Source organism: Patiria miniata, unplaced genomic scaffold, assembly GCF_015706575.1.
Source record: "Patiria miniata isolate m_02_andy unplaced genomic scaffold, ASM1570657v1 HiC_scaffold_7, whole genome shotgun sequence".
NCBI lineage: Eukaryota > Metazoa > Echinodermata > Asteroidea > Valvatida > Asterinidae > Patiria > Patiria miniata.
Genome location: NW_024037074.1, coordinates 3,585,474 through 3,609,931, shown reverse-complemented (window position 1 = coordinate 3,609,931; position 24,458 = coordinate 3,585,474). Strand labels below are relative to the sequence as shown.

At 38.7% G+C, this 24,458-nt stretch overlaps 1 protein-coding gene across 2 annotated transcripts; it reads left to right on the top strand.

The window, feature by feature from the left end:
- LOC119745797 (tetratricopeptide repeat protein 22-like) lies at positions 1–23,977 on the top strand. 2 transcript variants are annotated; one of them, XM_038222403.1, is made up of 2 exons: positions 1–359; positions 20,666–23,977. In XM_038222403.1, exons 1-2 carry the CDS (start codon positions 235–237, stop codon positions 21,990–21,992), a joined length of 1,452 nt encoding a protein of 483 aa, XP_038078331.1. In that variant the 5' UTR covers positions 1–234; the 3' UTR covers positions 21,993–23,977. The 2 variants fall into 2 exon arrangements, with proteins under 2 accessions (XP_038078331.1, XP_038078332.1); XM_038222404.1 differs by lacking the exon at positions 1–359 and adding an exon at positions 20,240–20,521.
- Positions 23,978–24,458: the final 481 nt, after the last annotated feature.

Below are 24,458 nucleotides of genomic sequence, written 5' to 3'. Positions count from 1 at the left end.
GGCCTATAATATAGTGTACTGCATGTAAGTGAATCGACATCAAATCCTCTAGCAATTGTGTATAAAGCTAGGTCATCAGACATGGCTATAAAAAAGGCAAGGAAGGCAAATTATTCTCAAGATGTCAACTATTTATGGCAGACAAGTATGAGGAATTAAAAGATGTTATTTATGCTAAGCATAAGGATGCAAACACTAACAAGAAAAAGAAAGATGCATGGGCGGCTGTAACTGATGACGGTACTTCGTTATAGCGCCCTCAAACGACCAGAAGTTTCACCACGCATAAGTTCATCACACGTGTCTCAGAAATTACAGTCATTAAATTCAGTCAAATTTGAAGACACAGAGGCATGGAGGTAATATAAATTGTACCTTTTGTGATTGTTTAAATGTTTAATAGAAATATAAGATGGTTTTAATTCATTGTAAGGCCAAACTTTGCTATAAGAAATGAAACTTAAACACAATAATCGTACATGCATTATAGATTCTGCCCAATGTTTATTGTAGCGATGTACATGTACACATGTGATTCCATAGGTTTACAAGTTCAATTGATTAATTTTATTAATCCAGTGCTGATCAAGAATTATTTGACTAATTTCTTTCTATAAATTCTGTGATTGTCTAAGGACAGGATACATGTTGCAATTCGTCGCTGACACATGTTCATTCATATTGTTCATGTTAATCTGCCATACCACATGTGTGTGTACAAGTGTACTGTACATGTAAGTTAAGGTCAGCTTTATAATGTGACTGTTTCAAACTAGGGTTTCTCATCTAGGGTTTTCTCATGGACTTAACTGTGGTTCCCTGTGTGTTATTCAATATAGTTTTCACGGAGTGAGTTATAACATGGAGTGAGTTATAACATGGAGTGAGTTATAACATGGAGTGAGTTATAACATGGAGTGAGTTATAACATGGAGTGAGTTATAACATGGAGTGAGTTATAACATGGAGTGAGTTATAACATGGAGTGAGTTATAACATGGAGTGAGTTATAACATGAAGTGAGTTATAACATGGAGTGAGTTATAACATGGAGTGAGTTATAACATGGAGTGAGTTATAACATGGAGTGAGTTATAACATGGAGTGAGTTATAACATGGAGTGAGTTATAACATGGAGTGAGTTATAACATGGAGTGAGTTGTAACATGGAGTGAGTTATAACATGGAGTATTAAAGGAGCACCAAAAATTAAATACTTGACACTTCAGTGAAATACATCATACATTGTACTGTGAGTCTACAACGTGTGATCTGAGATACAGCGACAGCGGCTATTCTCATCGATCACCGTTCAAGATTTTCACAGGTTGAAAGATCATTGGATGATTTAAAAATTAGATTATCCAAATTACAATCTGAGTCAAGAGAATGCCTGTCAAGTATGAGAATTATAAGTCCAAGAAGGCAACCAGAGGGGGAAAGCCACCTAAAGAGCCAAGTCTGGCACAACAAACAATGATATAGTTGCTAACTAGTGACTTAGAGTTGCCCTGGATTAACACTAACTTTAGTAAGAAACTTAGAATTTAACTAATGCTAGTAATGTTTCATGAATACCAATCAGTTACCAACTATAGGCTTAGGCCAAAAAAAAAAATATTCGGCCTCTGGTCAGACCAAAGTTCCGGAATTGACGCGGCCACGCGGCTTTTTAGGTGTTGGGCCTGAGCCCAACACCTATTGTTTTTGTTAGAATTTACTATTATTTTTTTTTTTTTTTTTTTTTATTATTATTCTTCAAGACACATTTCTTCTCCGGAACTGTTTGTCAACATGAAAAGTAATATGAACTTTAATTGTCAATACATGAATGCACAACCCACTGAAGATGTGCTTTTTTGCAATTACGTCATTATGACGTCATCATGGGTCACGTGACGTCACTTCCAAAAATAATAAATTTAATCTTTGAAATTCAATAAAAAATCAACCGTGAGAGACCGAAACTTGAATTTTGCGGGAATCGACATGATAATACATGCTCTTCAATTAATCTTGTGTGCGTAAAATCACATGACCCTTCCTTCCGGTCGAAACCGGAAGTGCCTAATAATTCAAAAGTGGAAAAAGATATGAACTTGCTTTCAACGATGTTAGCCTGTGGATGGGTTGATCTTTCCAAAAAAATGATCGGTGACGCCATCAAGTGTTTGAGCGCCCTCTAGCGGCAGGTTAAAACATTTCCAAAACGCATTTTCAGTTGATGTCTGTGGCGAAATTTGCGGTAATTGCTTCTAAATTAATATACATAATGACCTTAATGCAGAAAAGACCTGTGCACGAAAAAAAAATGATTACGTCATCAGACGGGAAGTTACAATGAAAATACCTCTTTTCCTTTGAAAATTGTTAAAAAATCAACCGTCAGAGATATAATCCAGTTTTGTGCTTTAAATGGCACTTTAATAATAGGTCTAAAACTTCCCAAGGTTTCGTTACAATAAATTTACTAGAAGATGCCCTGCAGCCCCCTTGAAGTTTGAAGTTGAACACGCCTACGCATTGAAACACTCATTTAATGCCACGTACATTGTGTGTACAGCAAATGGGGATAATTGCGTACAAAGGGAAAATCCCGAAAAACAGTGTGCCGCGATTGCGTAAAAGGGAACTTCCCCCCATATGATACTCAAACATTGGTCTGGTAAAAGCGCCCAATTGGGCGCTTTTTCAAATTGGGCGCTTTTTCTAAAAATATGCGCATTGGGGTTAAGAGGGTATGGCGAGCAATATCTTGAATTGCGCCAATGGTGTGCGATTTTTACTTTTAGAGATATGAGCTATTTAATGGGTTTTTGTAACAGTTGTACTAGATAAGTTTACAGTACAGCAGCATACGCGCGTGCAGATCCTCACCTGACTCTTTTTAACTATCCTCTGTATAATTACTCCACGCGCTATTTTTCAAAACCCTCAATCCTCAACATCAACAATCAACAATCAACATTAACATTAACATAAACAATCAACATCAACAATCAACATCAACATCAACAATCAACAGCAACATCAACAATCAACATCAACAATCAACAATCAACATTAACATCAACAAACAACATCAACAAACAACATCAACAATCAACATCAACATCAACAATCAACATCAACATTAACAACAACATCAACAATCAACAGCCACAATCAACAATCATTATTAACATCAACAATCAACAATCAACATCAACATCAACATCAACAATCAACATCAACAAAAAATCAAAATCAACATCGACAACCAACATCAACAATCATCAACAATCAACATCAATAATCGTTAATCAACAACACCAATCAATTATCAACAATCAACAATTGACATTAACAACCACCGTCAAATTCAATTGACAATCAACATCAATATTATCAATCAACAATCAACATAAACATAACCAACAATCAACATCAACAATCTACATTAACAATCAACGACAACAATCAACAACAATCAACAATGTGAAAAAGGCAAACCTCTAGCCCAACACCGTGTGTTTGTCCTCAAACTCTAGTGTATTTTTGTGTTTGTTGACTATTCTCCTTTGTAAAAATTTGCAAATTCTTCTCCGGAACTGTTTGTCAAAATGAAAACATATATGAACTTCAATTGTCAATAGATGAATGCACAAGCCACTGAAGATGTGCTTTTTTGCAGTTACGTCATCATGACGTCATCATGGGTCACGTGACGTCACTTCGAAAAATAATAAATTCAATCTTTGAAATTCAATATAAAATCAACCGTCAGAGACCGAAACTTGAATTTTGCGGGAATCGACATGGTAATACTGATCTTCATTTTATCTTGTGCGCGTAAAATCACGTGACCCTTCCTTCCGGTCGAAACCGGAAGTACCTAATAACTTAAAAGTGGAAAAAGATATGAACTTGCTTTTAACGATTTAAGTGTCTGCCTGGATTGACTTTTCAAAAAAACTAATGGGTGACGCCATGAAGTGTTGGAGCGCCCTCTAGCGGCAGGTTAAAAAAGTCAAAAACGCATTTTCACTTGATGTCTGTGGCGAAGTTTGCGGTAATCGCTTCAAAATTAATGTACATGATGACCGTAATGCAGACAACACCTGTGCGCGAAAAAAAAATGATTACGTTATCAGACCGGAAGTTACAATAAAAAGACCTTTAAACCTTAAAAAATTGCTAGAAAATATACCGTGATAGATAAAATCAAGATTTGGCTGTATATAGCACAGTTAAAATAGCTCTTGAACTTTCTGGTAATGACGTCATAATGACGTCATCAAGTATCGTATTACTAGCAATCAAAGATTTCTAGATGAAATCTTTGAAAATCAATATAAAATCAGCTGCTACAGATTTGATTTTGTATTTTATGGCAATCGATACAATATTGCAGGGTCTTCAGTTTTGGTATTTGGTGCAAAATCACGTGACCCTTCCTTCCGGTCGAAACCGGAAGTGTCTTATTATTTGAAATTGGCAGAAGATGCGAACTTGCTTTCAATGATGTGAGTGTCTGCCTAGGCAGTACTGTACAAAAATTTTACAGGTGACGTCATCAAATGTTAGTGCGCCCTCTGGCGGCATGTTGAAAAAGTCAAACATGGATTTAAACATGCATATTTTGAGTTGATGTGTGTGGCAAAGTTTTCGGTAATCCATGGCCCAACACCGTGTGGTTGTTCCTACAACCTCTAGTGTATTTTTGTGTTTGTTGACTATTCTCCTATGCAAAAATTTGCAAATTCTTCTCCGGAACTGTTTGTCAAAATGAAAACATACATGAACTTCAATTGTCAATACATGAAGGCACAACCCACTGAAGATGTGCTTTTTTGCAATTACGTCATTATGACATCATCACGGGTCACGTGACGTCACTTCAAAAAATAATCAATTTAATCTTTGAAATTCAATATAAAATCAACCGTCGGAGATCGCAACTTGAATTTTGCGGTAATCGACATGATTAGACAGGACCTTCAATGTATCTTGTGCGTGCAAAATCATGTGACCCTTCCTTCCGGTCCAAACCGGAAGTGCCTGATAATTTGACAGTGGAAAAAGATATGAACTTGCTTTCAACGATGTTAGTGTCTGGATGGTTGACATTTTAAAAAAAAGTGATCGGTGAAGCCATGAACAGTTTGAGCGCCCTCTTGCGGCAGGTTAAAAAAATAACAGCGTTGCTGTTGAAACCCCTCAGCCAGAGTCAAGTTATCATCCGGAAACCATTAACCTTTAACTCAACGTGGTGACCTTGACCTTTGGCCTTTGACCCCAGAACCAGTCCCAACATGCCTGTACCAATGGGAAACCCCCTACCGAAGTTAGACACCAACATTTCATTTCTAACTCAAGTTATCATTCGGAACCATTTACATTGAACTCACCACGGTGACCTTGACCTTTGACCTTTTGACCCCAAAACCAATCCCAACTTGCCTGTACCCAAGGGCAAACCCCTACCTCAGTCAGACACCAAAATCTCATTTCTAACTCAAGTTATCATCCGGAAACCATTTACCTTTAACTCACCATGCTGACCTTGACCTTTGACCTTTTGACCCCCAAACCAATCCGAACTTGCCTTCTCCCAAGGGGAACCCTCTTCCAAAGTTAGACACCAAAATCGCATTTCTAACTCAAGTTATCATCCGGAAACCATTTACCTTTAACTCACAATGGTGACCTTGACCTTTGACCTTTTGACCCAAAAACCAATCCCAACTTGCCTACTCCCAAGGGCAACCCTCTACCAAAGTTAGACACCAAAATCTCATTTCTAACTCAAGTTATCATCCGGAAACCATTTACATTTAACTCACCACGGTGACCTTGACCTTTGACCTTTTGACCCCAAAACCAATCCCAACTTGCCTACTCCCAAGGGCAACCCCCTACCAAAGTTAGACACCAAAATCTCATTTCTAACTCAAGTTATCATCCGGAAACCATTTACATTTAACTCACCACGGTGACCTTGACCTTTGACCTTTTGACCTCAAAACCAATCCCAACTTGCCTACTCCCAAGGGCAACCCTCTACCAAAGTTAGACACCAAAATCTCATTTCTAACTCAAGTTATCATCCGGAAACCATTTACATTTAACTCACCACGGTGACCTTGACCTTTGACCTTTTGACCCCAAAACCAATCCCAACTTGCCTACTCCCAAGGGCAACCCCCTACCAAAGTTAGACACCAAAATCTCATTTCTAACTCAAGTTATCATCCGGAAACCATTTACATTTAACTCACCACGGTGACCTTGACCTTTGACCTTTTGACCTCAAAACCAATCCCAACTTGCCTACTCCCAAGGGCAACCCCCTACCAAAGTTAGACACCAAAATCTCATTTCTAACTCAAGTTATCATCCGGAAACCATTTACATTTAACTCACCACGGTGACCTTGACCTTTGACCTTTTGACCCCAAAACCAATCCCAACTTGCCTACTCCCAAGGGCAACCCCCTACCAAAGTTAGACACCAAAATCTCATTTCTAACTCAAGTTATCATCCGGAAACCATTTACATTTAACTCACCACGGTGACCTTGACCTTTGACCTTTTGACCCCAAAACCAATCCCAACTTGCCTACTCCCAAGGGCAACCCCCTACCAAAGTTAGACACCAAAATCTCATTTCTAACTCAAGTTATCATCCGGAAACCATTTACATTTAACTCACCACGGTGACCTTGACCTTTGACCTTTTGACCTCAAAACCAATCCCAACTTGCCTACTCCCAAGGGCAACCCCCTACCGAAGTTACAACCCCAAACAACATTTCTAACTCAAGTTATCATCCGGAAACTAAGCTGCCCGGACGGACGGACGGACGGACGGACGGACAGACATACATACATCCGGACGGACGGACGCCCTAGGCGATGACAATACCCCTCGAGCCTCTCGGCTGAGGGGTAAAAATGTCCAAAACGCATTTTCAGTGGATGTCTATGGCGAAATTTGTTGTAATCGCCTCAAAATGAATATACATGATGACCTTAATGCAGACAAGACCTGTGTGCGCCAAAATAATTGATTACGTCATCAGACCGGAATTTAAAGGGAAAAGACCTCTTTTCCTTTGAACATTCCTTGAAAATCAACCCTGAGGGATTTAATCTCTTTTTGTTGGTTAAGTGGCAGATTAGAAATAGGTCTAAAACTTCCTCATGTTTCGTGCCAATAAGTGAACTTTTAGATGTCATGCAGCCCCCTTGAAATGTGGAGTTGACGACGCCTACGTCTTGAAACGTTTGTTCCGGACAGAAAAATTGATGAATGAACGTTTGTTTACATTCTTTGCAAGTGCCGATGGAGGGCGCTCTTTCAGTAACCAAGTAACGAACACATAAGTGAAAAGCGACATGACGCGTGACGGCTGTTATTGATCGGAATCACTTCATTTTGGGAGAACTGTAGTAGTTTGAGGCCACAAACTAAACTGATAATTGACTCTACTATCAGCTGAGTAAGATCACTTTGATTGGTTGTGTTTGGAAAAATGGAAACATATAAGAACTTCATTTGTCAATACATGAATGCACAACCCACTGAAGATGTTCTTTTTTTGCAATAACGTTAACATGACGTCATCATGGGTCACATGACGTCACTTCAACAAATAATACATTTAATCTTTGAAATTCAATATAAAATCAACCGTGAGAGACCGGAACTTGAATTTTGCGGGAATCGACATGAATCTTGTGCGCGTAAAATCGCGTGACCCTTCCTTCGGTCGAAACCGGAAGTGCCTAATAATTTGAAAGTGGAAAAAGATATGAACTTCCTTTCAACGATATTGGGGTCTGACTGGAATGACCTTTTAAAAAATAATGGGTGACGCCATGAAGAGTTGGAGCGCCCTCTAGCGGCAGGTTAAAAAACGTCAAAAACGCATTTTCACTTGATGTCTGTGGCGAAGTTTGCGGTATTCGCTTCAAAATTAATGTTCATGATGACTTTAATGCAGACAACACCTGTACGCGAAAAGAAATATTAGGTCATCAGACCGGAAGTTACAATAAAAAGTCCTTTAAACCTATTTTGCTAGTTTCACACACCATTTTGGACCTCTGTTGGTAGCCCCTGGGGAGCCCTTATGTAAACCAAACTCCACTCCCTGCTCCACAGTCCCAGCGAGATAATGACTTGTGGTTAAATGAAATACCACCTGTTAGCCACACTGCTTTCTGAAACTATGCTTTCTACTGAAATGTGGTTTTATGCTAGCATAACAGTAACAGATCGTTCTCAGCCATTTATTCACGGATTTTCACATTTCAACATATAAGACAAGTTAACATTTCAGGAACGTCATTATGATAATACTTTTGTTGGCCGACAGATTAAATTTAGCAACCAAATATTATGCTTGAAATCTCTCAGGCAGAGTGCCCTTCGCTCCTTTTAGGAACCAATTATAGGATAAGTGCTTATAAATATCTTAATCCCTTAGGGCAGGCTCTCCAAAATGGTGTGTTCCAACCCGACTTGCCTATATGGTTGGTCGGGTTGGTCTTAGGACGAGTGTTCACGTCATGCCACACACATCAACTCAAAATATGCATGTTTAAATCCATGTTTGGCTTTTTCAACATGCCCCCAGAGGGCACTCTAACATTTGATAACGTCACCTGTAAATTTTTTGTACAGTACTGCCTAGGCAGACACTCACATCGTTGAAAGCAAGTTCGCATCTTCTGCCAATTTCAAATTATAAGGCACTTCCGGTTTCGGCCGGAAGGAAGGATCAAGTGATTTTGCACTTAATACCAAAAATAAATACTCTGCAATATTGTATCGATTGCCATAAAAAACAAAATCAAATCTTTAGCATTTGATTTTATATTGATTTTCAAAGATTAAATCTAGAAATCTTTGATTGCTTGCAATATGATACTTGATGACGTCATTGTGACGTTATTACCAGAAATTTCAAGAGCTATTTCAACTGTGCTATAGCCCAATCTTGATCATATCTATCACGGTTGATTTTTGAAGGTTTAAAGGTTTTTTTATTGTAACTTCCGATCTGATGACGTAATCAATTTGTTTTCGCGCATATGTCTTGTCTGCTTTAAGGTCATTATGTACATTAATTTTGAAGCGAATACCCCAAACTTCGCCACAGACATCAAGTGAAAATGCGTTTTTGACGTTTTTTAACCTGCCGCTAGAGGGCGCTCTGACATTTGATGACATCACCTGTAATATATTTCTGAAGTACAGCCTAGGCAGACACTCACATCTTTGAAAGCAAGTTCGTATTTTCTTCCGGTTTTAACCGGAAGGAAGTGTCTCATGATAGAAACTGACGGTGGTCAAAAGGTGAAAATGTAAAAGTTAAACAGAAGGACAATATTAATCTTAGGGTTTAACACTTTTGAAATAAATTGAGAATGATGAGCTTTTAAGAAAAAAAATTGAAGTGATAGCTGATTAGGACTGCATTAAAGCAAGCCCGACTAAATCTAGAATCCATCAGCGGTAGGTAGATTCATCTTCGCGTTGTACTGAATAAGGATGAGATTTGTTGGGTGTATAGCCAGTATGAATTAACATGCAATACTGGCCTGAGTTTGACAGGCTAGGAAAGCAACATGTGATGGTGTGCCAACGTTTGTTCACGGTGGCCATTAAGTTAGCGCGCATGCACATGAAAGGTAAACCTAGTTACACATAGCAAAAAAAGTGATCTAAGGTTGAAACCCCTAATTTCTGTAAAACTTTTTTTTGCTGGATAAGTTACATTAAGAGTGAGGAAAGTATCGTTGAGTGAATTCAGAGCACATTTAATGAGCACATTCAGGCTAAATTATCGCTTATTGTTTAATTTCTAACCGTTTCGGCTTAAAAATGTTGTATAATAATCTTACGACACTCTTATTTCGATGAATTGTTCGAGTTTCGTGAAACAAAAGTCGGTGTATATTTACTCAATTTTCTAAGTGAGAATCTGTTTTTGTTTTCAAATTATGGTTCCTTGATTTATTACAAGCATACAAAATTAAGCAAATTTAAGAGTGAACCATATACAGTGATCTCAGGTTACAAATAGCAAGTCACTTGGACCATTGGAAAGGCTAGTGGTTTGGTAACCTGTTGAACTTTCAGCTTGTGAACTTTCTTGTATCGGTGGTACCACATGGTACCGAGACTGAAACATGGATGTGTGTGCAATAAATCATGTTGAACAAAAAACAAATCAACATGCCACGGATGTCACAAAGGCAAAGCAAACTGATTCCGGATGAAGAGTACGTGAACCATATACAGTGATCTCAGGTTACAAATAGCAAGTCCCTTGAACCATTGGAAAGGCTAGTAGTTTGGTAACCTGTTGAACTTTCAGCTATGACTTTCTTGTATCGGTGGTACCACATGGTACCGAGACTGAAACACGGGATGTGTGTGCAATAAATCATGCCACGGATGTCACAGAGGCAAGTGAACTGATCCCGGATCCAGGAACATTCACTCTCGACCCAGTGCTTTATGATATCCCATATTAAACTATTCAGTTCTAAACTGGGGTAGTTCCTCAGTAAATTTTGACAAAATTTTGTTGCTTCAAAAGAGAGCATACGTTCGCATCATTTCTAATGCTGGCCACCGTGTGCATACTGCCAACATATTTGCAAATCTAAAACTGTTAGAAATTAAAGCATATAAATACATGAATCATGCATTACTGGTTTAGCTCATGCTTTACGTTGTCATCAAACGTACATTCACACAATACTCGAAGTGCTTTCAGCTTGTGAACTTTCTTGTATCGGTGGTACCACATGGTACCGAGACTGAAACATGGATGTGTGTGCAATAAATCATGTTGAACAAAAAACAAATCAACATGCCACGGATGTCACAAAGGCAAAGCAAACTGATTCCGGATGAAGAGTACGTGAACCATATACAGTGATCTCAGGTTACAAATAGCAAGTCCCTTGAACCATTGGAAAGGCTAGTAGTTTGGTAACCTGTTGAACTTTCAGCTATGACTTTCTTGTATCGGTGGTACCACATGGCACCGAGACTGAAACACGGATGTGTGTGCAATAAATCATGTTGAACAAAAAACAAATCAACATGCCACGGATGTCACAGAGGCAAGTGAACTGATTCCGGATCCAGGAACATTCACTCTCGACCCAGTGCTTTATGATATCCCATATTAAACTATTCAGTTCTAAACTGGGGTAGTTCCTCAGTAAATTTTGACCAAATTTTGTTGCTACAAAAGAGAGCATACGTTCGCATCATTTCTAATGCTGGCCACCGTGTGCATACTGCCAACATATTTGCAAATCTAAAACTGTTAAAAATTAAAGCATATAAGTACATGAATCATGCATTACTGGTTTAATAGCTCATGCTTTACGTTGTCATCAAACGTACATTCACACAATACTCGAAGTGCTTCCAGAAAAAAATATCCATGTTTGTTACAGTCGAACGTCATTGTTCAAAACAGTCTTATTAAACGTGGTGTAAATTTCTGGAACAATCTGTGTGAATCTATAAAAAAAAAAAAATCACCATCACAGGCTATATTTTGTCCAAAAAACCTACAAAAAAAAAAAAAAAAAAAATAATCCTGATGCATATTAATATTAACTGTAATGTTTAATTTAATTCGTATTTATTACATTTCCTTTCCCAGGGTATTACTTGGTAAAGAAAGTTATGTTATGTCTTAGTACCTGCATTCACACTCATATGCTGGTGTAGTCCTTTGTCCTGTCTGTCCCATTGTCTGTCCCTAGGTTAGGGTACAAAAGCCTTTTTGCTTTACCCAAACCTAAATGTTGTCCTTTGTGTAATATTTGATATTAAATGTGTACTATTTGATATTAAACATAACCTGTAATATTGTATTTCAACTTATTGTAAATCTTTGAAAATCAATGTAAAATTGCTACAGATTTGATTTTGTTTTTATGGCAATCGATACAATATTGCAGGGTCTTCATTTTTGGTGCAAAATCATGTGACCTTTCCTTCCGGTCGAAACCGGAAGTGTGAGTGTTTGCCTAGGCAGAACTGTAAAAAAATGTTACAGGTGACGTCATCAAATGTTAGAGCGCCCTCTGGCGGCATGATGAAAAGTCAAACATGGATTTAAACATGCATTGATGTGTGGCAAAGTTATCCATTGCCCAACACCGTGTGGTTGTTCTTACAACCTCTAGTTAGGTGTTGGGCCTGAGCCCAATACCTATTGTTATTGTAAGAGTTTACTAATATTGTTTTTTTTTTTTTAGTTCTTCTCAGCAAAATTCTTCTCCAGAACTGTTTGTCAACATGAAAAGTGATATGAACTTCAATTGTCAATACATGAAAACACAACCCACTGAAGATGTATTTTTTTGCATTTACGTCATCATGACGTCATCATGGGTCACGTGACGTCACTTCAAAAAATAATAAATTTAATCTTTGAAATTCAATATAAAATCAACCTTGAGAGACCGGAACTTGAATTTTGCGGGAATCGACATGATAATACATGATCTTCAATTTATCTTGTGCGTGCAAAATCACGTGAACCTTCCTTCCGGTCGAAACCGGAAGTGCCTTATAATTTGAAAGTGGAAAAAGATATGAACTTGCTTTCAAGGATGTTAGTTTGTGGGTGGGTTGATCTTTCCAAAAAAATGATCGATGACGCCATCAATAGTTGGAGCGCCCTCTAGCGGCAGGAAAAAAAATGTCCAAAACGCATTTTCAGTTGATGTCTGTGGCCAACTTTGCTGTAATCGCTTCAAAATTTATACACATGATCATCTTAATGCTGACAAGACCTTTGCGCGAAAAAAAATTGATTACTTAATCAGACCGGAAGTTACAAAGAAAAGACCTCTTTTCCTTTAAAAATTGCTGAAAAATCAACCTTCAGAGATATAATCAAGTTTTGTGCTTTAAATGGCACTTTAGTAATGGGTCTAAAACTTCCCAAGGTTTCGTTACAATACGTTAACTAAAAGATGCCCTGCAGCCCCCTTGAAAGTTGAAGTTGAACACGCCTACGTCTTGAAACGCTCAATTAATGCCACGTACATTGTGTGTACAGCAAACTGGGGATCATTGCGTACAAAAGGGAAAGTCCCGAAAAACAGTGCGCTATGATTGCGTACAAAAGGGAATATCCCGTGCTCGCTTCTTGAGTGTCTGGTTTTACGACTGTTGTATGTTAAGTATTGAGCTACATGTAACGGCTGTTTGATGCACCAATGTATTTGAAGTGTTTATCAGTGTTTTGTACACGTTTATATGACAACTTCTTAACGCAAGCACATTTTCGACTCCTGATGACGTCATATGATACTAAAAAATTGGGCCCAATTGGGCGCTTTTTTTCAATTGGGCGCTTTTTTCCCCTAAAAACATGCGCATTGGGGTAAAGAGGGTATTGACAGCAATATTTTGTATTGCGCCAATGTTGTGCGACCTTTACTTTTAGAGATATGAGCTATTTCATGGGTTTTTGTAACGATTGTAAGTTTACAGTACAGCAGCATACGCGCGTGCAGATCCTCACCTGACTCTTTTTAACTATCCTCTTTATAATAACTACACGCGCTATTTTTCAACCCTCAACATCAACATCAACATCAACATCAACAATCAACAATCAACAATCAACATTAACATCAACAATTAACAGCAACATCAACAATCAACAATCAACATTAACATCAACAATCAACATCAACAACCAACAATCAACATCAACAATCAACATCAACAATCAACATTAACATCAACAATCAACAGCAACATCAAGAATCAACATCAACAATCACAATCAACATCAACAATCAACATTAACATCAACAATTATCATCAACAATCTGACATTCAACATCAATAACCAACATCAGTAATCAACAGCAACAATCATCATCAACAATCAACAATTAACATCAACAATCATTAACAAAAAACCATTAACATCAACAATAAACAATCAATAATTGTTAATCAGTATCAACAATCAATTATCAACAATGAACAATCGACATCAACATGAACAACTACCATCAACTATAATCAACAATCAACATCAACATCAACAATTAACATCAACAATCAACAACCAACATCAACAATCAACAACAATAATCAACAATGCGAACAAGCCAAACCTCTAGCCCAACACCGTGTGTTTGTCCTCAAACTCTAGTTTTTTTTTTTGTTTTTTTTTTTGCTTTTTTTTTTTCTTCAAGCTTGGATTGTATAGACAAGGTGGGTACTATTTTGCTTTTTTGGTGTCCTCATGTACATTGGTGTCCTCCATAATTTGCCTTGGTGCTTTCGATCATTTGCCTTGGTGCAATTTCCCATTCCTTGTTGCTCTTTGGTAAACAAAAATTGAGGAGGTGCGAAAATAGACTAAGGCGCTGTTGGAGCTACCGCGGAACATTTTGGGGGAAAAAAAGATCGACGCGCATGATTAAAATCGACGCGCGCGCTGACCAGAGACCGACTTATTTTTTTTTTTTGGCCTTATAGATGTATAATTTTGATCCTGTTGTATTTATTTGATGAAATCAAGCCAGTTAAATTTCAAAATGTCAATATTTGGTGCTATTTTTGTTGCAATAATGGAGCTGAAATAATGTCTGCTATATGTGATATCAGTATTGAGCCTGCAGTCAATGAAGTTAAGTTACTTGCAGTCGTTTGGTTTGTTTTTTTGAATGATGTTTTACTGTGCAGCTTTTAGAGCGCTATGATTAACATAAGCAAAATGGAAAATGGAAAATGGAGAATTGTTTATGAAGTGCAGTGGACGTAATAATTAGCGAACGTTACAATACGTACTACACGTTGTAAATTAAAACACCAAGTACACGATAAAAATCCATTACATGCTGTTGCTGTATTGAATCAGGATAAGAGAAGAAAGTTTACCACAGGGGTTTCTATTGGAAACGATGTTGAAGATAAAGTAATTCCTGGGGACGAGTTTGAGGGATGATTAGGAACTTATTTTAAAGTGGGATTACGTCCAGTGCGTCCAATGAGCTACAAATCGCGTTTTAAACGAAATGATGTTAATTGGAAAGAGCATTTAAAAGTAGGATATATAAATGTCCACACAACCATCCTTTTCAAAACTCGGCGTTTGTGTGTTATTTTCTTGCGACAACCATGCGAGAACGAGTTTCGAGGGTCAAATTTTGACACTCAAAAATGGAGCTGATGAGGGCTACTTGGGATTCCTGCCCCGCGCGGAGTGCGTCGCATTCTTCGGACGTGCCAGAATCACTGTGTCTCGGTGCTGTGTGTATTATCATTGTATTTATGTACCACACACACACAGCGTATATGGACACGGCTTGAAATCCGTATTCGTATGCCACAAAATGTCCGCGCCGCGTCTGATGTCAGAATTTGTTTTCGTCTTTAGGCTCGGGAACGGTAATCCCTTTCGATCCTTTTATTCGCCCCATCCTAGAGAAGGGACTGCATTTTCCCGTTTCTCATCGACAACCGACAATTGGGAATTCCCAGGTGAGAAACTTGTCCAATAACAAAAGAATCCCCCGAAATTCCAAAACGGAAAATATATGGAACACACAAAGAGCTCTGCCATGCATGGTACATTGGCTTTGACAATGGACATAATTCAGGATATTTGATTATTTTTTCGGGGGCGAGAAAAAAAAACAGGTGAAAGTTCGTGAAGAGTACTTTTGGTACCTCGTGATTTGTTTATGGTGAATTACATGTACAGGTACAACTGAATGCAGGCCTTCCAAAATTTGGGGAAATACTAATTAAAGATAAGAACTATCCAATGTACTCAAGACTGAAAACAAGTTTAAACATGATGCTTGTTCTGATTTGTTGTTTATTTGTATATATTTTTTTGAGCTGGTATATTTTGTCTTTAAGATGATCACTAATGTAGTCCTTGATGAGCCCATCGTCAAAAGGGACAATTTATTGATCCCCTTCTAGATTTTAACATGAAGCAACTTTGGTTCAAACTTTCTCAGAAATTCAATCCTATTAAGAGCTATACAACAAGACAAAGCGAATTACAGACAAAGGTACGGTCCAAAACTCTTTGCTAGGAAAGTGTGGACATTCAAATTTTGATTTGATCGGCGTTGGCAACTTAAGGCTGATTTGGGCCTTCTTGCCTAGTTGGAAATTAAAACACCAAGTACACGATATAAATCCATTACTTGCCGTTACTGTATTGAATCAGGATACGAGAAGAAAGTTTACCACAGGGGTTTCTATTGGAAACAATGTTGAAGATAAAGTAATTCCTGGGGACGAGTTTGAGGGATGATTAGGAACTTATTTTAAAGTGGGATTACGTCAGTGCGTCCAATGAGCTACAAATCGCGTTTTAAACGAAATGATGTTAATTGGAAAGAGCATTTAAAAGTAGGATATAAATGTCCACACAACCATTCTTTCAAAACTGGGCGTTCTTGTGTTATTTTCTTGCGAGAACCATGCGAGAACGAGTTTCGGGGGTCAAACTTTTGACACTCTTTAAAGTCTAACTGTTGAATGCTCAGTAATTGTGATTCCTGGCGCACAATGCATCGCATTCTGCGGACGTGCGTGAACCACTGTGAATCGGCGCTGTGTATTATGGGTGCGCGCCTGCAATAAAATTCCCATAGACACTAGTGCTAAATGCCCATACATCAAAATTCATTTAAAAATACTCAGAACTCTCACAGGTATTCAAGCTGCACAGAAAAATGATGATCAACATGTCATCTTTCATTTTCTTTTCAATTTTGGGTGGGTTGACCATTGACTTTTTGAGATATTCTCACCCAAAGAAGAACACCCCTAAAACGTATGATGTTTCCCAAACTGGAAAAGTAGCCATTTTGAAAAAGAATCCCTCCACAACAAGGCTAAATAGCGCCTCTTTCGGGCCCGATTGCATCCAAAATGCTCAGAATTGGAAGCTCCAAGTCCTGGCCAGAGGTTCAGTGCCACATGTCTTCAATTCCCCAATTCCATGGTTCTCAGAACTCTCTAATATAGAATATTTTGAGGGTATAACTTTTATTCATGAGCTCGGCGGACGGATGTTTGGCCTATTTACAGGCGTGCACCCTTATGTACCACATGGCACACAGCATATATCGTGCATTGAGTGGTCACGGCTGGAACCACAAAATGTCCGCCACGTCCGATGTATACAACCGGGGTGGTGGTTTTTGTTATGTTTTTTGGTCTTTTCTCGGGAACGGTAAGACATCAGGTTAGTTTCCTTTCAACAAGACCTTTCTTGAAATAGTACAAGTAAACAATCCAAAACATGACATTTTCGGGGATTTTAGGCCGTAATGCCCGTTTAATCCCTTTTGACGCCTTGTCCCCCCCCCCCCCATCCCTAGACAAGGGACTGCACAGTTCCCATTTCTCATCGACAACCGAAAATTGGGAATTTCAAGTTGAGAAACTCCTCCAATAACAGAAGAATGCCCCGAAATTCCAAAACGAAAAATATATGGAACAACACAAAGAGCTCTGCCATGCATGGTACATTGGTTTTGGCAATAGACATGTATGTTTCAGGACTTTTTTTCGGGGGGCGGGGTGATAAAAAAAAACTGGTGAAAGTTCGTGACGAGGAATTTTGGTTCCTCATGATTTGTTCATGTACATGTATAGGTACAATTGAATGCAGGCCTTCCAAAACTTGGGGAAAATACTCATTAGAAATAGGAACTATCCAATGAACTCAAGACTGAAAACAAGTTTAAACATCATGCCATATTTCTCTCTTTTTTGGTTCTAATTCGTTGTTTATTTTTTATTTGTATTTTTTTTTTTGGGGGGGATATTTTGTCTTTAAGATGATCACTAATGTAGTCTTTGATGAGCCCATCGTCATAAGGGACAATATTATTTATTGATCCCCTTCTAGATTTCAACATGAAGCAACTTTTGTTCAAACTTTCTCAGAAATTCAATCCTATTAAGAGCTTAGACACAACAAGACAAAGCGAATTACAGGCAAATGTACATTTAAATTTTTATTTGATCGGCGTTGGCAACTTTAGACTGAATTTAGGCCTTCTTGCCTAGCTGCAACCACAGTCATTTACTGAAGAAACCTACTGGCAGGATTATCAGGATCTTATGAATAAACAGAAAGCCACACCCAAAATATAATTTGAAGTGATGTTTGGAATTATAGAAACGAGGGAGGTTTGACAAAAATGAATCAACCATTCCCATCACACGAACTTATTGAATCCCCTACATTCACTCGCCCCACCCCTGTAGATGAGAATGCACTTTTCCATTTCTCATCGAATACAAACATTGGAAATTCCCAGATGAGAAACTCGTCCCCCAAGAAATCCCCGAAATTCCAAAACGAAAAATGTATGGAACAACACAAAGGGCTCTTTCATGGTACGTTGGGGTCGACAATAGACGCTTTGCCGTTGGATTTTAGTTTGATATTATTTATTTATTTATTTATTTTGAGCGAGAGAAGAGGTGAAAGATCATCCGCGTGATGGCTTCTGGTGATTACGGCATACATGTACATTTCAATGTGTATGGTGACACATGTAGTATACTAGCAGGAGAGGCGGAACGCTTTCAAACGGGGGGGACTCCAAAAAGGGCACTAGCTCAGAAAAGGGGCACCTTCCGTCGTGTGAAAGTGGAGGAAAAGAATATGGATATGGTCCCGTTCATTTCGCTATAAACCTATATGACGAGGAACAAATTATGAATACGATGTCCCTTTTGCTTTTTGTGTTTCTTTTACCCACATACCTTTTTTTTGTCGCGAGAGGAGCACTGTTGCTTTAGATATATGGCCAGTTCATTGACCATTTTATTCGCGTGAATAGTACTATTATTTTTTAGGGGCCTAGGGGCCATATTCATGAAGCAGCCAACTAGGCCTTAGTAGGATACTAAAATGCCTAGTAGTCTACTATGGAGTTGACAACTAAATTGTAATTCATGAAACCTTACTAAGAACCTTGCTAACTAGTTACATACTAGGGGAATTTAGTTTCATACGTGAGTAATGGAATTAGGCGTTTTTTGGAGGAGTGGGCATGTATGGAATGTGATGACAACAGATACAATAGTGTGACAGGTGTATTAGGCTAATCCATGTCCAGAACTTGCGTGGATTAGCAAAAAAAAATGACCAAGGCATGTGGTATAGTGTACTGCATGTAAGTGAATCGACATCAAATCCTCTAGCAATTGTATTTAAAGCTAGGTCATCAAACATGGCTATAAAGAAAGGCAAGGAAGGCAAATTATTCTCAAGATGACAACTATTTATGGCAGAAAAGTATGAGGAATTAAAAGATGTTATTTATGCTAAGCATAAGGATGCAAACACTAACAAGAAAAAGAAAGATGCATGGGCGGCTATTCTCATCGATCACCGTTCAAGATTTTCACAGGTTGAAAGATCATTGGATATTTAAAAATTAGATTATCCAAATTAAAATCTGAGTCAAGAGAATGCCTGTCAAGTATGAGAATTAAGTCAACGAAGGCAACCGGAGGGGGAAAGCCACCTAAAAAGCCAAGTCTGGCACAACCAAAAATGATATAGTTGAAAACTAGTGACTTAGAGTTGCCCTGGATCAACACTAACTTTTAGTAAGAAACTTAGAATTTAACTAACGCTAGTAATGTTTCATGCATACCAATCAGTTACCAACTAGGCTTAGTAAGGTTTCATGAATATGGCTCCAGTTTTCCATCTTGAGAAGCGGCACAATTTTAATGTTGCGAGCGGGGCACTATGCATTCGAGAAGTTATCGTGATGCTGAACATTTTCAGCATCCAGACTCCATCTGGTCCTACTCCTAAATATAGTGTTTAAAGCCGGCCAAGCACACATTTATTTCTTTATTAAAGAAAATAAAACGGAAGATGCTTTTGTCTGGTTCCACTATGCAAACTAAGTAGAAAAGTACCAAAATGCATTTTACAAAAAATTGTTTAATCTGCTTCTTCGCTATTACGACAGTAAAAATGCAGATGTCCACTTTTGAACATCCATAAACAACGCCGATTTGGTGCCACTGCTTTTGTGCTATAGAGATTGCCTATAATGCATGTACAGCTCAAATTTGGATTTTGGATGAAACAGTAGTAGTGGACTAGTACAGTACTGTTTCATCCAAATTTCTCACGCAGGAATTCCCCTTTCGAAACGCTGATGCATGCCTCGGGGTGTCGAAAGGGAAATTCCCGCATGAGAAATTCATCCTTACGTGCTTATTGGTTGCCTCTGGGGCGTGGGCAAACTGGGCATGCGTACTTTCATTGTGCTGCGCACTGTAACTTGTTTATTGAAATGCGCACTGCAGCTCTGCCGAGTAGTTTGCAAACACGTCGAGTAAAAACTATAAAAAGGCAGTATAGGCCTATTTGTAAGCTCCACCGACACTATCCACAAGAATAGGGTCTATACTCATCAAGGCATTTCGGCAAAATTCAGCGTGAACAAGAAGCCATGTAAGTGAAAAAAACATTAAACAAATTCCACCATCTTGCTTCTTATACGCTCTGTGCGCCAGGTGAAATTTACCTATAACATTGTCTTTTACGTTCCCTTTTTTCATGCTGAATCTAATGAGGCTGTACTTTTTAATTCCTCAGGGCAGCAGCAGACCTACCTGTGGGACACTTCCAGCTTCAGTTGCTCACAAACCGAGGGCCCATTGTAGAGGTCACTGCCAACTACAAACGAATGGTGCTCGAGGATTACCTGCAGCGAAAGCAAAATCGACCTGAACGCCACGCTATTCGCCATCTTCTTGGCGTGCTGGCTTTCGCTCAGGACCGCGACGTGCCGGACCGTGCGCGGGAGCGTTTTGAGTTTATCCTCTCCGAAGATCCGGATAATTTGAATGCGAAGGCAAACCTGGCCTACGTGAATGGGACAGCTGCCCCACCTTATGATGAGCCCGATCTGACATCGGAAGCTAGCAAGCAGCAACATGCGAGACGCTTCGCCGAACAGGGATACGCCTACATGTTTGAGCTGTTCGACGAGACGAAGACGTGCGACCGATACGAGAAGGGACTAGATCTCTATAACAGAGCCATGGAGCTGGCCGGTGACCTGGTGGATCACACGGAGAAAGAGGACTGGCAGTTCTGCATCGGACTTGCAAGTTATAAGATTCTGCGTATTTTAGCGACGGGTGGAGATGGCGGACAAAGAGCGCAATCGTTGCTCGAATCGGCTAGCGGAAACTTTCGGGCAATAGTGGACAGTCCACACGCAGATAACGCAATTAAGAGCGAAGCGTGGCTGCAATTTGCCCTGACTCTCAAAAAAGGTTCCGAAATGGGACTGCATGGACGTGCGAACATAGCCCCGGAACATTGCCTGGATAGGGCACTGGAATTAGCTCCGGATGATTCCTTGAAGGCCCGCATCCTGGCTCGTCAGGCGCATTTCACTTTCAAGACCGATCGAAATGAGGGCTTTAGGAGAGCCAGGGCCTTGTTGGACAGTTCCATTGATTTCGACAACTCCTCCCTAAATTTCCATGCTTATTCCTTGCGTGCAGAAATTTGCATTAAACAGTACAGAAGGTCTAAGAACATTGCTCTCATCACGCGAGCTAAGGATGACTTGGAGTTCATCTTGCAGCAGCACGTTTCTCCCTGGGATTTTGAAAGACTGGCCGAGGCGTATTTGTACCTGGCGAAAAGCTCCATCGGGGAAGAGTCCAGAGATTACATCAGGAAGGGTCTCGAGACCTGTACGAAGTGCGAGGGATGTCAGGACGGCGCGGGGAGATCCATACTTCACCACGTACGTGGACAGATCCTGTGCCTGAACGGCCAGCATCAGGAAGCGATGGAGTCCTTCCAGATAGGCATTGCATGCGAGGAGAACACCGGCTGGATAAGCGGCAACGTGGGTGCGCTCGCCGAAGAGAGGCGACACGTTGAAAGGCAGTACAATCGTTGAACTATGGTGAGATACTGTGGACAAAATAATTATCGGTGTAGAAAATAGAAGCGCAAAAGTTTGAGCTATTGAACAAAAAGTACTAATGTTCCGAACGTATATTGTAGAACTCATTTTCCTTAAGATTATGGACACAATTTGCAAAAATGTACTTTTGCCGATATATACGATAAATCTGAAGCAGGCTATTAGTATTTTTTTAAAAATACGAACCTGTTTATCTGTCGAAATTTCAGCTCGGTAGATATTTTTTTAGAAAACTGAAACTGTGTCTTCATTTTTCTTGACAAAAATCAAGGATTCGGTTGAAAGTCCTCGCTTCCAATATGTTCCTTAATGCGTTTTGACCGTTGCACCCTCCTGTACATGTTGTGACCCCAGTTTGTCGCTCGAGGGAAAAATACTTCTCATACATAGATAGGTATTGAAAACGATTGCAAACTACACTAAATTCATTCAAAAAGAGGGTTTTTTCCAGGTGTGATAGTTTCATAGTGTTTTGGCGCTTCGTCGTTGGTGTCCATTCCCTTTAAAGCTGCAGCTTTATTCATTTCACGTTAATTTCATTGAATAAAAAAAAGAGCGAAAAGATTAGTGCAAAATATTTAAAAGGAAAACAGTGTTTGGCATGACAAATAATAAAACTTTTTACTTCTTTGTTAGTAGGCTAGAAAGCTAATCGCCAGAGACTATTTAGTATCCCTTTTTAGAAACTTTTATCAAAATATTTGCATATCCTTACTGGATTTTAATCGTCTTGATACAGTTTTTACACAGATTAGATTCATCTATTATTTTGACCTTCGCAACTGTGTGTGATCGTTCAGAAGAAAAAAACATTTCAGCCTCTTTGGTGTGTTTTTTGCAAGTTGTGAAATGGTGGAAGCAAGTTTGATATTTAATCTCGACTTGCTTAGACTTATAAGTCTATGAAGTTAAATTGTTCAATGTAGATGTATTCTGATGTTCTGATCATTATTAATTGCAGTCGATGCATAGTAATGTCATGTGTTCGATGTCAAATCGATTCATAGTAATAATGTCATAACGATGACCACACATGTATCTCATATATACACGCGTGTGGATAAACTGGTTTTTGACCATTTTCATGTAAATAGCCCATTTTTCTGTAAATAGCCGTCATTTCTTAATTAGGCTTTATTTTCATTGCCATTTTCACCATATGTCACCAAGACCTTGATGTGATCTTGTAAAATTATGTATGTGGTATGTAGTCATTTTATATTTCGTGACGTGGGATTTTATCAGTGTAAATTAGATGTCGTCAATATCCCTACAGTCATGTAGTCATTTTGTTTGATGCAGTCATTGTGTAGTCAATCCATTATTTTCGTGTGATAGTAGTTATTTGATATCATTAGTTAATACGCTAGTTGGTGTAGCCAGCTCACCACCAATTTGAAGAAATTAATAATCATTGTTTTGTTAATTCAGTGTATTCTGCATGTAATTTAGCTGAGTCCAAAGAAAAATCTTGTTTTAAAACAAACATTTAAGGAAGGCAGACAAAAATAAGTTTACTGCAAATTCAAGAATAAATGAGCTTTAAGCAAAAGCTACAGGCAAAAGGAAATCTCAACATAAAATGTCAATATTCAGTATCAAATATTCATTACTCTGTGTTTGTAGTCAATATTCATTATTCTTTGTAGTCAATATTCATTATTCTTTAAGTCAATATTCATTATTTGATGTAGTCAATATTCGTCATCAGATGTAAACAATATTCGTTATCTGATGTAGCCAATATCATTATCCAATGTAATAAATTTGTATTATCTGGTGTTTAGTCAATATTCATTATCTGCAGACGATAGTCAATATTCATGATCTGAATCAATGTTCATTATTCTGATGTAGCATTATTCATTATCTGATGTATAGTAAATATTCATGATCTGGTGCAGCCATAATTATTCATTAGATGAAGGCGTCAATATATTGTTGATGAAGCCAATTCATTTTGAGATGTTGTCAGTTTAATAGTTTGGTGTCAAAAGGTATTTTCTGATCACGTGGTGGACGATGCAATGCATGACTTCACTAATAGCTGGAGAAGAGGCCAAAACCATATAGCTTGTTGCGGAGGAGGGGGATGCCAATGGGTTCACATAATACTGTTGGGCAATGTTATTTTACCCAACATTGGTTTGAAATTACCTCATTGTGGGTTGATTTGGGTAAAACTTATCCGACATTGGGAAGAATTTGTCCAAGAGTTTAGCCTATTATGTTGACCAACACTGGTCTACCTATCAACCCATTTTGCCCAACGTTTTGACAGTGTACCCCAATGAGTTTCCAGTCGGGGTCCACATTAACGTTTTATTGATAAGACGCAAAATAGCCCTTCCGAAGGCGGGTTAATAGCGGGGTGGTTGGTTGGGTGACCAACCCCAACTCCAAGAAAAAAAATCCTACACTCTTAATGGTCCCGAGTCA